The 13629-nt window shown below is 37.5% G+C and overlaps 1 protein-coding gene and 1 long non-coding RNA gene across 2 annotated transcripts in view; one reads left to right on the forward strand and one right to left on the reverse strand.

The window, feature by feature from the left end:
• Positions 1 to 13629, forward strand: part of ACSS3 (acyl-CoA synthetase short chain family member 3) — a 153590-nt gene that overhangs the window by 104185 nt on the left and 35776 nt on the right. Inside the window, exon 9 of the mRNA XM_047066850.1 lies at positions 2100 to 2203. Coding sequence (XP_046922806.1) covers positions 2100 to 2203 — 104 coding nt within the window. The remainder of the gene's footprint in view (positions 1 to 2099; positions 2204 to 13629) is intronic.
• Positions 1 to 13629, reverse strand: part of LOC124502265 (uncharacterized) — an 87834-nt gene that overhangs the window by 42442 nt on the left and 31763 nt on the right. The window lies entirely within an intron of this gene.

Consider the following 13629-nt stretch of genomic DNA (forward strand, 5'->3'; position numbering starts at 1 on the left):
AGGCTCCAGGCTCCGAGCCATCAGCCCAGAGCCCGACGCGGGGCTCAAACTCACGGACCATGAGATCATGACCTGAGCTGAAGTCGGACGCTTAACCAACTGAGCCACCCAGGCGCCCCTAATCTTTTTTTTAATATTTTAACCTAGTTTTAATAATTTAATGTTTTAATATTTGTTTTATTGTGTTATATCTCTTTTGCCAGATGAGGTCATATTTGGTGTCCACATTTTAATGTTAAGCATGTTATAATGAATATACATTTAATTATCTAAATTTTATCTCAGGTTGCAAACGTACATATGTATATTATGTAAATATATATATGTATATATATATATGTATAATATATATTTACATAATATATATAGTCAGAAAGTCTAATTTATTCTTTTCTAGTCTCTGTCTCTTATTATTCTCCCTTTTTGCTTTCCTACTTTCATCCCTTTTCTCTGTTTCCCTTGAGTGCTCTTAAAGATTGAAATTATCACCTAGCAGCCTTGCATACTTTGAGAGGTGACTCACCACAATGATTGATCCACATTATTTAAATGGTTTCTTAACAAAGACTAGTAATGGGTGATCTGAAATTTGAAATTACATCTCTCTGTCTTTATATTATTTTTCCTGATATCTTTCTCCATCACGATTATTCCTACTTTGCTTCCCTATTTCTCACACCTGCTCTAGATTTGCCAGACAGCAATTTTAGCGTGACTTGCCACCCGTTATTTCTGTACTACACCCAGTTTGTGTTGTCTCCACTTGGCCTCCTAGACCTACTAATTGAATCAGTGAAAGAAAGCCAAGTGGCTGCTCTTCACTTCTTTTGATTTTATGTTATTCATTAAAAATTTCCTAAAATAGCCAGAAATTTTCTCTCTTCAAGTCACTTTCCTATTGTCTATTTCCATGCTCTAACAAAACAGCATGCTTCCTCTTTTACTTAGAAGAATGAGTCAAGCTGACATAAGTTTCACCTATACCCCACCTCTCTACTTCATCTTCCTGAGCTTCTAGAAACGTTCAAGTACCTAAAAGTCCCAGATATTCCTTTATGGGTATTGATGTCATGAAGATAAATGCTCTTAAGGAGCTCACGGTCCACTGTGGGAAATAGACAAGAAACAAATAAGTATAAAATGATGTATATGCTTATAACCAAGAGGGGAAATGTATATTGTTGGAGCATAGGTGTGGGAGTATCTGCATCTCCATGAATCTTCATGAGATGATAAGGGAACTGTAAGAAATCTCCTGTGGCTAATATTATATTGTTTAGAATGGGTAGGCAGGTTTTTATTTATTTGATTGATTTTTACTCTGATGACAATGAATTAACTCTTCATACATACATTTTTTTTTTGATAGACCATGGAAACATTGAGAATAAAAGAAAAACAATCATTCTTTTAATGAACCACCAATAGTGTCAACCCAATTCCATTTATCTATTTCATCCTTTCTATTCTGTGGCATAGTGCTCTCTTTAATAACCTTGTATTCCTTTTGACTTTTTGACCAGAAAGGTCACAATGGTATTTACTTTTAAATAACCTGTTTTTCCTATGTATGTCCTTGGAATAGGGTAAATATGTATTTGAAATCAGAGTAATTTTTATCAAAGGAACTCACCAAAATGAACAAGCACATCATATTTATGAGCTTGTTTGTTGCCTTAGCTGATATTCAAGAGTATATTTTTGTGTATAGACTTAAATAGAATACAGCAATCAAACATGGAGCTAAAATTAGCAGACATAATGTCAAGGAGGAAAAAGGTTTTCATCTTTGATCATTAGATGAATATGACAGATGCAGTACAAAGATCAACTCAATTGCTCTTCTCCAAACTGAGAAGCTGTAGTTGTAAATTCTTTGGAAGCACCTTTCTTCAATGTTGCGATGTCCATTTGGCTACTTTTGGGTCAAAACAAATAATCCTTCTCACCATTCTATAATATGATATAGTGATAATACGGTTGTTTTCCTTGATGGAATTAATGTGGTTGGATTCTAGAATGTTTTAAAGAATGAGGATGAAATTATTTAGATTTATTTTCAAGGAGTAATTTGAATTCATGCTTCCTCTTATATTCAGGTTCAAAACGTTGTTTGTGGCTGGAGAACGATGTGATGTGGAGACCCTGGAATGGTCCAAAAAGGTCTTCAGAGTACCTGTCCTAGACCACTGGTGGCAAACTGGTGAGCATTTTCCAAACATGTACAGAAATATTGCAGAAGTGTTCGAAAACACTGCAGGGATTGGAGGAGACCCTGAGCTATTACCGTCAAGCATAAACTCAGGACTTAGGTGGTTCTGGCTTCAGTAGAAATAAGCAATTCTTTGGTTATCCTTTTGTTGAAAATGTCTCTGTAAACGATATCAATGACGCCATTTTCCTGGTCTCTAGGTATAGAGTATTGAAGATCTTGCTTGCTTCTCCTCCTCTTTGTTTTGCCTGTATCCAGTAAGTGACTAAATCTCAGATTTTCCTTTGAAGTGTCTGTTGGATTCATACCACCTCAGCGCTCCCATTGCCTTTGAGCTGTGGCAGCTGCATTATCATCTGCCCCGATTTAAATTGTCCTCATCACTCATCTCTGTTCCCTCTGCTTTGCTGTAGGGCTGGCACAGTGTTCCCAGAGTACTTTTCTTAAAGCAGTGTTTCTCTCATAAGATTTTCTGTGGTTCTCTGGCTCCCTTCTTGTGTTCTATAAAATTAAATGTATCTTTCTCCCAAACATTTATCATTATATGTGTAATTTATTTACTTACTTATTTTGTTTATTCTCTATTTTCCTCCCACTAAGTGATCCCTGGGAAACAAATTGTCATATTAACCGGATGTAACATGAAATTTAATACAATTTAAAAAAAGAAAAAAACCTTTCTGCTGCTTTCTTTTTTTTAAGTTTATTTATTTATCTATTTGAGAGAGAGTGAGAGAGAGAACGAGTGGGAGAAGGACAGAGAGAGAAGGAGACAGAGAATCCCAATCAGGCTATGTGCTGTCAGCACAGAGCCCATCATGGGGCTTGAACTCACAAACTGCGTGAGATCATGATCTGAGCTGACTGAACTCAAGAGTTGACACTTCACTGACTCAGCCACCCAGGCGCCCCTATGCTGCTTCTTTTGAGGCATATTTGTGTATATATGTGAAAGTAAGGAAATTAACTGGAACCTGTTTTCCCCTTCACTGAGTATAGAGGTTTTGTTGGGTTTTCCATTTGACTCACAAAAAGTAACTGAGCTATGAGAACCTTGTGGCCTTTTTATGTACATATTTTAAAGCAATTTTTTAAAAGTTTATTTATTTTTGAGAAAGAGAGAGTGTGAGTGAGGGAGGGGTAGAGAGAGAGGGAGATGGAGAATCCCAAGCATGTTCTGCATTGTCAACTCGGGGCTTGACCCACGAACCACGAGATCATGACCTCAGCTGAAATCAAGTCAGACACTTAACCGACTGATTCACCCAGGCACCCCTGTATGTAAATATTTTAGTTCAGTTCTACTTAGTTTAGCAAATTACATCAACCCTTTTAGATTAATGTTTTCAGAATTTTTATCTTCTGAGTAACTGGGGCAGAGTATCAAATTTGAATGAAAACAATTTTTAAATAAATTTTCTTTGCAAAGATTAAGCCTGATTTTAAAAATAATAAGAGTCTAGAAAATCAAGTGAGTGACTAAAACTGAAGTTCATTGTTTGGTATTTTAGAACTCTTTGATTCTGATAAATGATACTTTTTATATTATCTTCTTGGATATTGCTCTTTGGAAAAACATGTTTTCCATATCTTTGGTAATACAAAATATAAAATGAATGATCGGAGTGGAATACATTTTCCTTAAATACAGTGAAAATCAGAAAGAGTTTCTATTCTCTCTAGTTTTATTTGCTAAGGGAAAAAGTTCTTACCTAAATTAAGATTTGTAACTATTTAGGAAATAAAAATGATAAGACTGAATTCAGAGAAAGAGCAGTGCCATATGTAGAAATATACAAAAACAAGTGAAGACTTATTGTTTCTGCAAGGAAGAGTATTTATAGGATTGATGCATCCCCTTATTCACCAGGAAAATTCTAACTGTTACTCTCCTAGGTAGGAAGAGGAAAATATCTTATCATCTTTAAGATGATTTTCCTTTCCTTTTCCTGGTCAATATGAGGGGTTGTTTCCAACACAGTGACCTCATGCAAGTGCTTGCAGAAAAATATTGTTTTTCCCCCATTATAGGTGACTATGCCAAAGCCTACTGAAGGAAATCAGCATATTAATAAATAAAATTATGATTCTTTTTTTCTTGTTAATATCTTTATATATAATAGCTTGTGCAGATGTATGTAGTTAGTGCATCCAGGCTTACGAAAAGCTTACTGACACCTGAAAAACACACATAGGAGTTCCCTGGTGGGTACTGAGTTTCATGTGAATTTGCAATTTTTTCTTTAATGTCTTGTTTAGAGAAAATTAATAGCAACATTATGTCAGTGTGCCATCATTTTAATCAGGTTTGAAGGGCTGCTCAGTCCTGTGGAAAACATAGTGGATTTCTACTAATAATGACTGATTCTATCCCCTCCCATCTGATTTTACAGAATTTGATGTTGTGTCCAATTAAAGTACAGAAATACATACATGTGAAGAGGTGGATAGGTAGCCAGTCAGGTAGGGAGTTTTGTACTTTATAGAAGAAATTCATCCTGGGTGATGCAGATGTCAGCTACTAACAAAATTTCCTTCAAATTTTTATTCAGTTGCATAGAAGGAATCAATTCATTACTTTCAAACTTGTATGATGTGGCGAGTAACTGCAAAGTGATACTCAGGTTTAATATTTGCAGCTTTTTTTGAGAGAGAGAGAGAGAAGGAGTATGAGTGGGGGAGAGGGGCAGAGGGAGAAAGAGAGAGAGAGAGAGAGAGAGTTAGAGAATCTTAAGCAGGCTCCATGCTCAGCAGCAGAGCCTGATGTGGGGCTCAATCCCCACATGACCTGAGCCGAAATCAAGAGTCGAGATGCTCAATCGACTAAGCCACCCAGGCACTCCCCACGGACCTTTCTTAAAGTGATATCAAATTAATGTTAAATCACCAGGGAGAAAAAGGCAAGTACTTTGTGGGTTATTATTAACTCTTAGGAAAGAGAAAGGAAAATTCAATGTGTTTGGCACAGTCATGAATTTCCTACTATTTACATATTAAATGGATGGGGGCATGTCCACAAGAGTGGCCATGTGAAAACCTGATAGCATTTGAAGGCATGTTAAGCTTTGGCCAAAGAAATACTTTTCATTTCAAATTTCAGATTTTCTACAAGATCTTTTTTCTTGTTATTGACTTAGAAATTGATTTTTTTATATAATCGTACACTTTCATGAGCCTTCCATACAATGTATAATTTATGAATTTGCTCTCTGATTACATTAATATATGTGTACAAATGGCTGCTTAGAAACTGTGATGTATGATTTAGAATTAATTAGGGATATGGTAAGTAACTAAAATGTATGAATAAAAATTGATTAATTCCTGTGACTTGAGTTATAAGAAGGCATTCTGCAGTCAATCCATTTCATTACCATGTTGTTTTTGTTACGTTAGTGAAATTTGTATTAGCAACAACAGATTTCTGGTGACGGGCATTCTCTTTTGGCCCCTTGATATCAACACTCTTTAATATTTGATTTAAATAATGTATAAGATTCTAAACTGAGAACTAATCTGTGGAAAATTTGAGAACCAATCAACTCCTTGCAGGAGCATTTAAATAAAAACATCATTATTCAACATGACTGAAATATTAAGCCTTTGTTTTGGATTGTGCTAATGTAAACACTTAATGCTTTCATAAAGAAAATTTGTCTTGCTAAATTTAGATGGGAGAGTTGTATATATTTGATTCATAAATCTGAATAAAAGACAAATTGTTGTCATTCATTCAGATTTTTTATCTTCACCATAACTTATCCATAAAATGATTGAAAATATCTGCATAATTGACTGAATCTTTCATTTTCTGTTATACATAGAGAAAGAGAAACAGAGGTGCTGCAATTATAGTTTAAACAGGGGAAATTAAGGGCACCTGGGTGGCTCAGTCAGTTAAGTGTCCAACTCTTGATTTCGGCCCAGGTCATGATCTCATGGTTGTGAGATTGAGCCCCATGCTTGGGATTCTCTCTCTCTCCCTCTCTGTCTCTCTCTGCCCCTCCCACTCGTGCTTTCTTTCTAAATAAATAAATAAATAAATAAATAACATTTAAAAATTTAACAAAACAAAAAGGAGAGATTAAAAGAATAGACAGTCGTCCCATTAAGATATGGTAATTCATGGGCAAAAATAAATAAACAGCCAAAACTTCATTATCCTCAGGTATACATCACCAGATAAAACACCCTACTGTTATTAATCATTTTTAGCTTTTCCAAAAATCAGATACAAAGCACAATTTTGGAAAGCACTGTGCAGTGCATGGTGTCCTTTGCAGGAAGTTGTTGTTGTTGTTGTTGTGTTTCTGACTAAAGATAACTATAAATATCTTTTTTTAATGTTTATTTATTTTTGAGAGAGAGAGAGACAGAGCACGAGCAGGGCAGGGGCAGAATGAGGGGGAGATACAGAAATTGAAGCAGGCTCCAGACTCTGAGCTGTCAGCACAGAGCCCGACGCAGGGGCTCGAACTCATGGACTGTGAGATCATGACCTGAGCCAAAGTCGGATGCTCAACCTACTGAGACACCCAGGCGCCCCTGTCTGAAGATAACTATAAAGGAATCATTTTCCTTATGAGTGAATGGCCAAATACAAAAAAAAAAAAAAAAAATTCCTTAAATTTCAGAGACTAACTACTAGAACCCAAAACACAGTAGACCTTATTCTTTTTAGAGGTTTTCTTCCTTCCTTTTCCTTTCCTTTCCTTTCCTTTCCTTTCCTTTCCTTTCCTTTCCTTTCCTTTCCTTTCCTTTCCTTTCCTTTCCTTTCCTTTCCTTTCCTTCCTTTCCTTTCCTTTCCTTTCCTTTCCTTTCCTTTCCTTTCCTTTCCTTTCCTTTCCTTTCCTTTCCTTTCTTTTCCATTTACTGTAAGACATGATACTGGTTTAGAAGTGATTGTAACAAAACAGCTTGGCATCCCACTTTTTAATGTTAGTTAAGTAGAAACCCTATTTTTTCACATGCTACCAGTCAGTTAATTAAAGACAATGACTGTGAGGTTAGAATACCCAAGTTCCACAAAGACTTGAATAAAGAACACCTTGGTAGGTAAAGGGTTGAGATGAAAGGAATCCGTGATTCTTTCTATCTGCTGTCAGAATATTGTCTGTGTGATTCCCATCAGAAGATACAGAGCTTACATTGAAAGTATTTCAAGTACCCAAGTAGTGATGAAGTAGTGATGATGTAATAGCTACCAACTTGAGCGGCACTGGGTGGTTTTGTTGTTTGTTTACTTGTTTTGTTTCTATCACTTTAATGAGGGAATAAGATTCTTCATAGTATTTGAGAAACCCTGAGGAGGGATTTCAATGAGAAAACAGTAGCCACCTAACAGATTGAGACATTGGTGACAATTAAGTTATTGATCTTACTTTATCTGCCTTGAGCCATCTTTGCTGAGTTCTTAGGTCTCAGAGTAATCACAGTATTTCTCTCTCTGTTTGATTGAACTGCTGCCGTTTTAATTGCAGTTGCCAGTTCTGAAGTTACTATGTTCTATACATAGACTAAATCTTCCTCCTTTGAGAAGGAATCTGATAATTTTGGATTTTGTTAAAGTGGATTCAAAGCCTTCAGCAAACTTCAATCATGCCAGTTCTTAAATCAAAATCATTGATCTTAAAAGCACACCCCCCTAATACTACCTTATTAAGATATGTCAAGGCCACTTGACACAATAATCCTTTTTTTCGCACAGTGTAGTAGGATATACTTGCTAAGAACAGACAACTCAACCACAGTTTTAACCACAAAAATTAGTTAGGCTGACCCAATTCAGTCCCTAGTCTTAGGTTTATCTCGACAAGATCCTTTAGCCCAGGTATTTTAAAAAATTTCTTTTATATTTATTTTTTTGAGAAACAGAGTGAGACAAAGCGTGAGTGGGGGAGGGGCAGAGAGAGGAGACACAGAATCCAAAGCAGGCTCCAGGCTGGGTAAATGGTCAGCACAGAGCCTGATGCGGGGCTTGAACCCACGAACCGTGAGATCATGACCTGAGCCGAAGTCGGACGCTCAACCGACTGAGCCACCCAGGTGCCCCAGCCCAAGTATTTTTTTAAAGACAGCAATACATTTTCTTTACAAAAATCAAAAGTACAAAATGGAATAAATAATTACAGTTTAGTAACAATTCTCCTAAGCAGAGACCTCTGTGGAAAATGGTACATTTCAAATGTAGTACTGTCTCATTCCTTCTAGGTAGACTAATTGTGAAACAGCCAACATTTGAGGATTTGATAGGTAGGGTATCAAAGTTGAAGCCACTTGCTGTTTTGGGTCATCCTCTCCCTTATTACCCCTGCTTTCTCAGACATTCTGCTTTTATAAGTAAGTTGGTACACTTTTTGCTGAGAGATTCCAATCTGTCAGTCTGGAGCCCTAAATTTACTCTACAGTAGGGACTTTTCTTCATCTTTGGAATTCAACGTTGGAAGCTTTATGACTCTTGTTATTTCTGCCTTTTTAAAATGTTTTATTTACTGTTTGAAAGTAAGAGTGTAAGCAGGGGAGGAGCAGAGAGAGGGGGACAGAGGATCTGAAGCTGGCTCCGTGCTGACAGCACAGAGTCCATTGCAGGGCTGGAACTCACGCACTGCGAGATCATGATCTGAGCCAAAGTCTGATGCTCAACCTACTGAACCACCCAGGCTCCCCTATTTCTGCCCTTTTTAAAATAAATGTACAACTGTGTGAAAAATTTATGACTTTCTTCTAACTTAAATGTACTTGTGCCTCACGTAAAATCCTGTATATTTTATCGCAAAATGCTTTTCTAGGACTCAGGCATAAGAGGCTGAGATGACAGTGAGGAAAGCATCTTCTTGGTGATTTACCTTGAAGATTCTATCTTTATTTAAAACATATTTTCTATAGTTTGGGTGCCAAGAGCTACTAGCAAAGCCTCCCATGGCTGCAGATCTCAGAGTGAGATACCTGTGTACAACCAAATGCTGCCTTCCTAGGTTCACTTTTGGACTCTTTGTTATTCCGTGCTTTTGGGTTTTGCTTCATGTCTGAGTCCATCAAATTCAGGTGCTGTGGCTTCATTAAAGTACAGGCCTGTGTTTTCAAAGACAAAGGATTGCACTAAACTCTTGAAATACACACTGTGGAACCCGGTTCACTGGGTTGAACTGCACTGGACTGACAATGCCTTTGCCCCATGAATGGGGCTGTCCAGGATGTACCGTATGCTACTTTCAAATAGTAGAATGCAGAGTCTTTAGTTATGTGAATGGATTACTACTGTCTGCTGCACTTTTTTTTCAATGTCACAGTCAAAAATAAGTTCATCTCTTTTTTTCATTCATGGGGAAGACTTTTTACATAGTTTAGCATGAGAAGTTGTGATTGGGGAAAGAACAGTTTTCTGGATTCAGTGGCTTCTCAGCAATGTTCAGCTAGCGATGCTGACACTATCCATCTGGTGAGAGAGAAGAAAGTCCTGATGCCATCTTTGTTGCCTGGCAACAGGATTTTTTTTTTCATTTAGAGCAATCTTCATTAGTTTAAGGTAGGTAATTTGTACTGATAATTTGAGAAGCAGGGGCTTAGAGGTAAGCTACATGAATTTGATTTGTGGAAGGAATAATCTCTTGTCAAATGTAAGGCAGGCTTCACAAAGCTTTTCTTTCTGAAAGTGAATAACTGTTTACAAATTGTTAATCCATCTGAAAATGAATCTTCCAAGTCAAATACCACCCTTTGAATCAGACGTTGTCATCTTTATATTATGATCATGTGGAAAGAACATCGTTTCTTTTTTTTTTTTTTCAAATATGATTACGTGAAGTAGTTTGGATATGTATAATTGCTTTTTAGAATATTTGTTTGTACTCATTATTGTATTCGTGGTCATGTTTTCACAAGAGACTAAACACTGTAAAATCAACGAATGATATAAAGTTGGTTTGGCCTTTGAAATGTCATCCATTCTAATCCTCCTACCTTGGGCAAGAATCATATTTAATCCACTCTTGAAAGGCAAAAATATGTTATGGTTTTGTTGATCTCTACAAGAAAAAAGAGTTCCTAAACCCTTCCTTGACAAACCTTACTGTCTGGAAATTTGATTTTCCCCCTGTTGCTTATAAACCCTTTCATCGTGGACCCATTGACCCTCACCCCCCCAAAATAGTTCCCAATTCCTCTTGTACTGTCAGTTCTAATTTCAGGAACCACAGGTGACTGTTCTCCTTGGAAAAGCAGTGTAGGTAGTGAAAAGTGATGCTGCCTCCTAACAGGACTGCTTTTCAATCCTGGTGCAACACTCACTCTGCAGCTATAGGCAAGGCCTTGATCTTCTGCGGGCACTTTATCTCACGGGCTTGTAGGAAGCTTGAAGCGAAGTGAAATATGTACAAACAATGCAGCAGAGTTTCTGACCTACAGGAACTCTCAATAAATATTTTCCTTTTTCCTTCCCTTTCTTTGAATCACCTTTCATGAATATAAAGGCCATCTTTCGCCTCCTGGCCTGTAGATAATCAAGACTCAAGAAAACTTGGAACGTAAGAGTTCAGTTTGTACACGAGAAAAAGTAATCATAGAGAGTTTAATTTCCCCGAGTCAACTTGCTGGTTAAGATTAAAACGGGAACTCTCATTGCTCTCTTTTGTCCACAGTCCTCCCTTCCTAGGTCTTATCGTATGCCTTCATTAATTCAGCGTTTCTTATCTAACTTAACTGCAGGTAATTTATGAGTTTCTCCACAGTTAGAGGCAGTAAGGGGCTGGTAAGGGAGAAGGATAAGACCACAACTCAAATTAATGGTCTGCTTCCAGTACAAAAAGTTAGGCTGCTTTGAATTAAGTATTTTAAACTGTAATCGTACCATCTCGTGAACACAAAGATTCAATTGATTTTCTTTCACCGGTGTACATCTCACTGTTCTGCTTCCCCTCTGCCGCCACCATTCAAGTTATTTATAGCACACTGCATAGATTCAGAATTGGAGAGAATGGTTTCTTTACAAATTGCTTTTATGCCCATGATGATGCTGTGATTAATATGACTCAGCGGTACCAGGCTGCTGAATTGATTGATTTCCAGGACTTCAGCTCTCTGCATGGGCCACCAACTTCTAAATCCATATTGCTTAAATGTAGTGCTTCTAGAACCACAGTGTGTACAGAATGGCAGATTTTCAGATGCAGCGGGAGCTCTTATTGACAGAGATGGGCTTTGTGAACCTGCCACTGTGTTCTTCCTCTTAACCCTCACTCACATCTACTCTTCTTTCTGCATTGCCTTTCATTTATGAGCCAAAACCCTGGGGTTGTCTGGACCTCTCCCTCTTGCGCTTTCTCCACGCTCAAACAATCACCAAGACCCTCTGATTCTGAGTGTAACTCAGATTTGATCTCATCTTCCACAGCTGCTCACCCCTCATCAAACCACCAACATCTGAGTGACTTCTGCTCTGGATTGGGATCCCCAGTTTAGTGCTCCAGTTTGCAACTGAAGAGATTTTTGTAAAATGCAATTCTGAGCAAATCACTTCTGCTAAAACCCGCTCTGCCTCCCATTTTTCCTGGAATGATATCTAAATTTCTTACCCTGGCACCAAAGGCACTTTTTGATCTGCCTCTGCTCATCTCTCTGACTTTGTCTCTTGTTGTTTCTCTTGTCCGCCCTACACCCCTGAGCTTTGCTCTGCTGAATGTCTTGCAGTCAGTCCCTTGATGGTCTAACTTCTCAACCTTTGAACATGCTGCTATTTCTGTTTGGCATGTCTTTCCACCCTTAACACTGCCTTCCCGTTAAAAGAAATGCCTTTCAGAGAGAATTCCATAAATATGTATTGGAGGCCTGACCTTTTAATATCATTCTTGGGATAAGAAAATGTTGGAACAGAATTATAATGATAACATACAGCTTTTTCTCTTCTGAGTCCTCTGTTTCTCCTGCTTCCCATTTCATTTTGGGATTGCATTATTCTGTGATCTGCTATTTATTTTTTTAAGAACCCTGACCTTAATAATGGGAACTGGAGCCTAAACCCATGGAGGAAATATGTATTTACTAGTCAGCAAACAATTCCTGAACATAAAATGTCAGGGACTAGACTGTGTTTGGTTCTGCTGATTCAAATGATTCTCAAGCACTCAGGAAGAACCTGATTTGAAGAGAGTGTTTTCATATAATTATGTGCACAATTCTTTTTGAGAATTGCACTGATTCTTTTTTGGAAGATTTTATAATATTTTTAGTGACCAGTGTTCCAAGTGTCTATTGCTGTATTAACAAACAAACAAACAAACAAACAAACAAAACCAAGCTACTCCAAAACCTAGTAGCTTAAAATAACAACCATATATTATGGTTTTATGGATGAGGAGTATGGGCAGCGATCAACTAGAGGTTTTACACTGCATGTATTCTTTTTTTTTTTTAAATAAAGTTTATTTACTTATTTTGTGAGAGAGAGAGGGCAACTGCACACGACTGGGGGAAGGGAAGAGAATCTTACGCAGGCTCCGCACTGCCTGCACAGAGCCCAATGCAGGGCTCAGACCTACAGACAATGAGATCATAACTTGACCTGAGCTGAAACCAAGGATGGATGCTTAACTGACTGAGCCAACCAGGGGCCCCACACTCCATGTATTCTTGACTGAGACAACTCAGACAGTATTTAGTGGTGAATAGGCTGGTCTGGTGGGTCCAAGATGGCTTCACTCTCATGCCTGGGAATGGCCACAAGGTTGGAGTCAGTCAAGACTTTTGACGGGAATGCCTGCAAGTGGCATTTTTAGCCTGCAGGATTCAGAATAATGGGCCATTTTACATGGCAGCTCAGAGGTTCCAGAGATAAGGATCTAAAATTCTTAAGGCCTGTGCCTGGAAACAAAGAGTCACTTCTACCTTTTTCTATTAGAGCCATCAAAAAGTAGCTGAGACTCAAATCGAGTCTCATTCAATAAGATGAGGATCCAACAAATTACAGCCAATCTACTCTCCATAGTGAGTACATTTCAAAGTTGTGGATATAGCCTTCTGAATTGATCAACATAATTTCCCCTTCGCTCACCATTCAGAAATAACTTGTCAATATTTTAATGTGTATCTTGCCAAGATATATATTTTTGCTCAGTGCATATTACTTACGTAAAAGAATCATATTATGCATTCTGTTTTACAGATTTTCTAAACAATACTTTGTAAAAATTATTTCCTATCAGACATTATTCTATGATGTTTGAGTAGCTTTGCATTGATTCTTAATATGGACTGATCTCTGTGGACAGTCTTCTAAACATCAATATAAACAATACTGTGATAAATATCCTTGATGCTTAATATTTGTGAACGTCTACAAACATTTCCTTGTATATATTCCTTAACGTGGAACCACTGGGTTAAAGAGTAGGTGCATTTTTCAGGGTTTTTATAGTTGCCAAAGT

This window comes from Lynx rufus, unplaced genomic scaffold (assembly GCF_022079265.1).
Source record: "Lynx rufus isolate CCGP_SWC_20201006 ecotype Redwood Valley unplaced genomic scaffold, mLynRuf1.p SCAF_7, whole genome shotgun sequence".
NCBI classification, from domain to species: domain Eukaryota; kingdom Metazoa; phylum Chordata; class Mammalia; order Carnivora; family Felidae; genus Lynx; species Lynx rufus.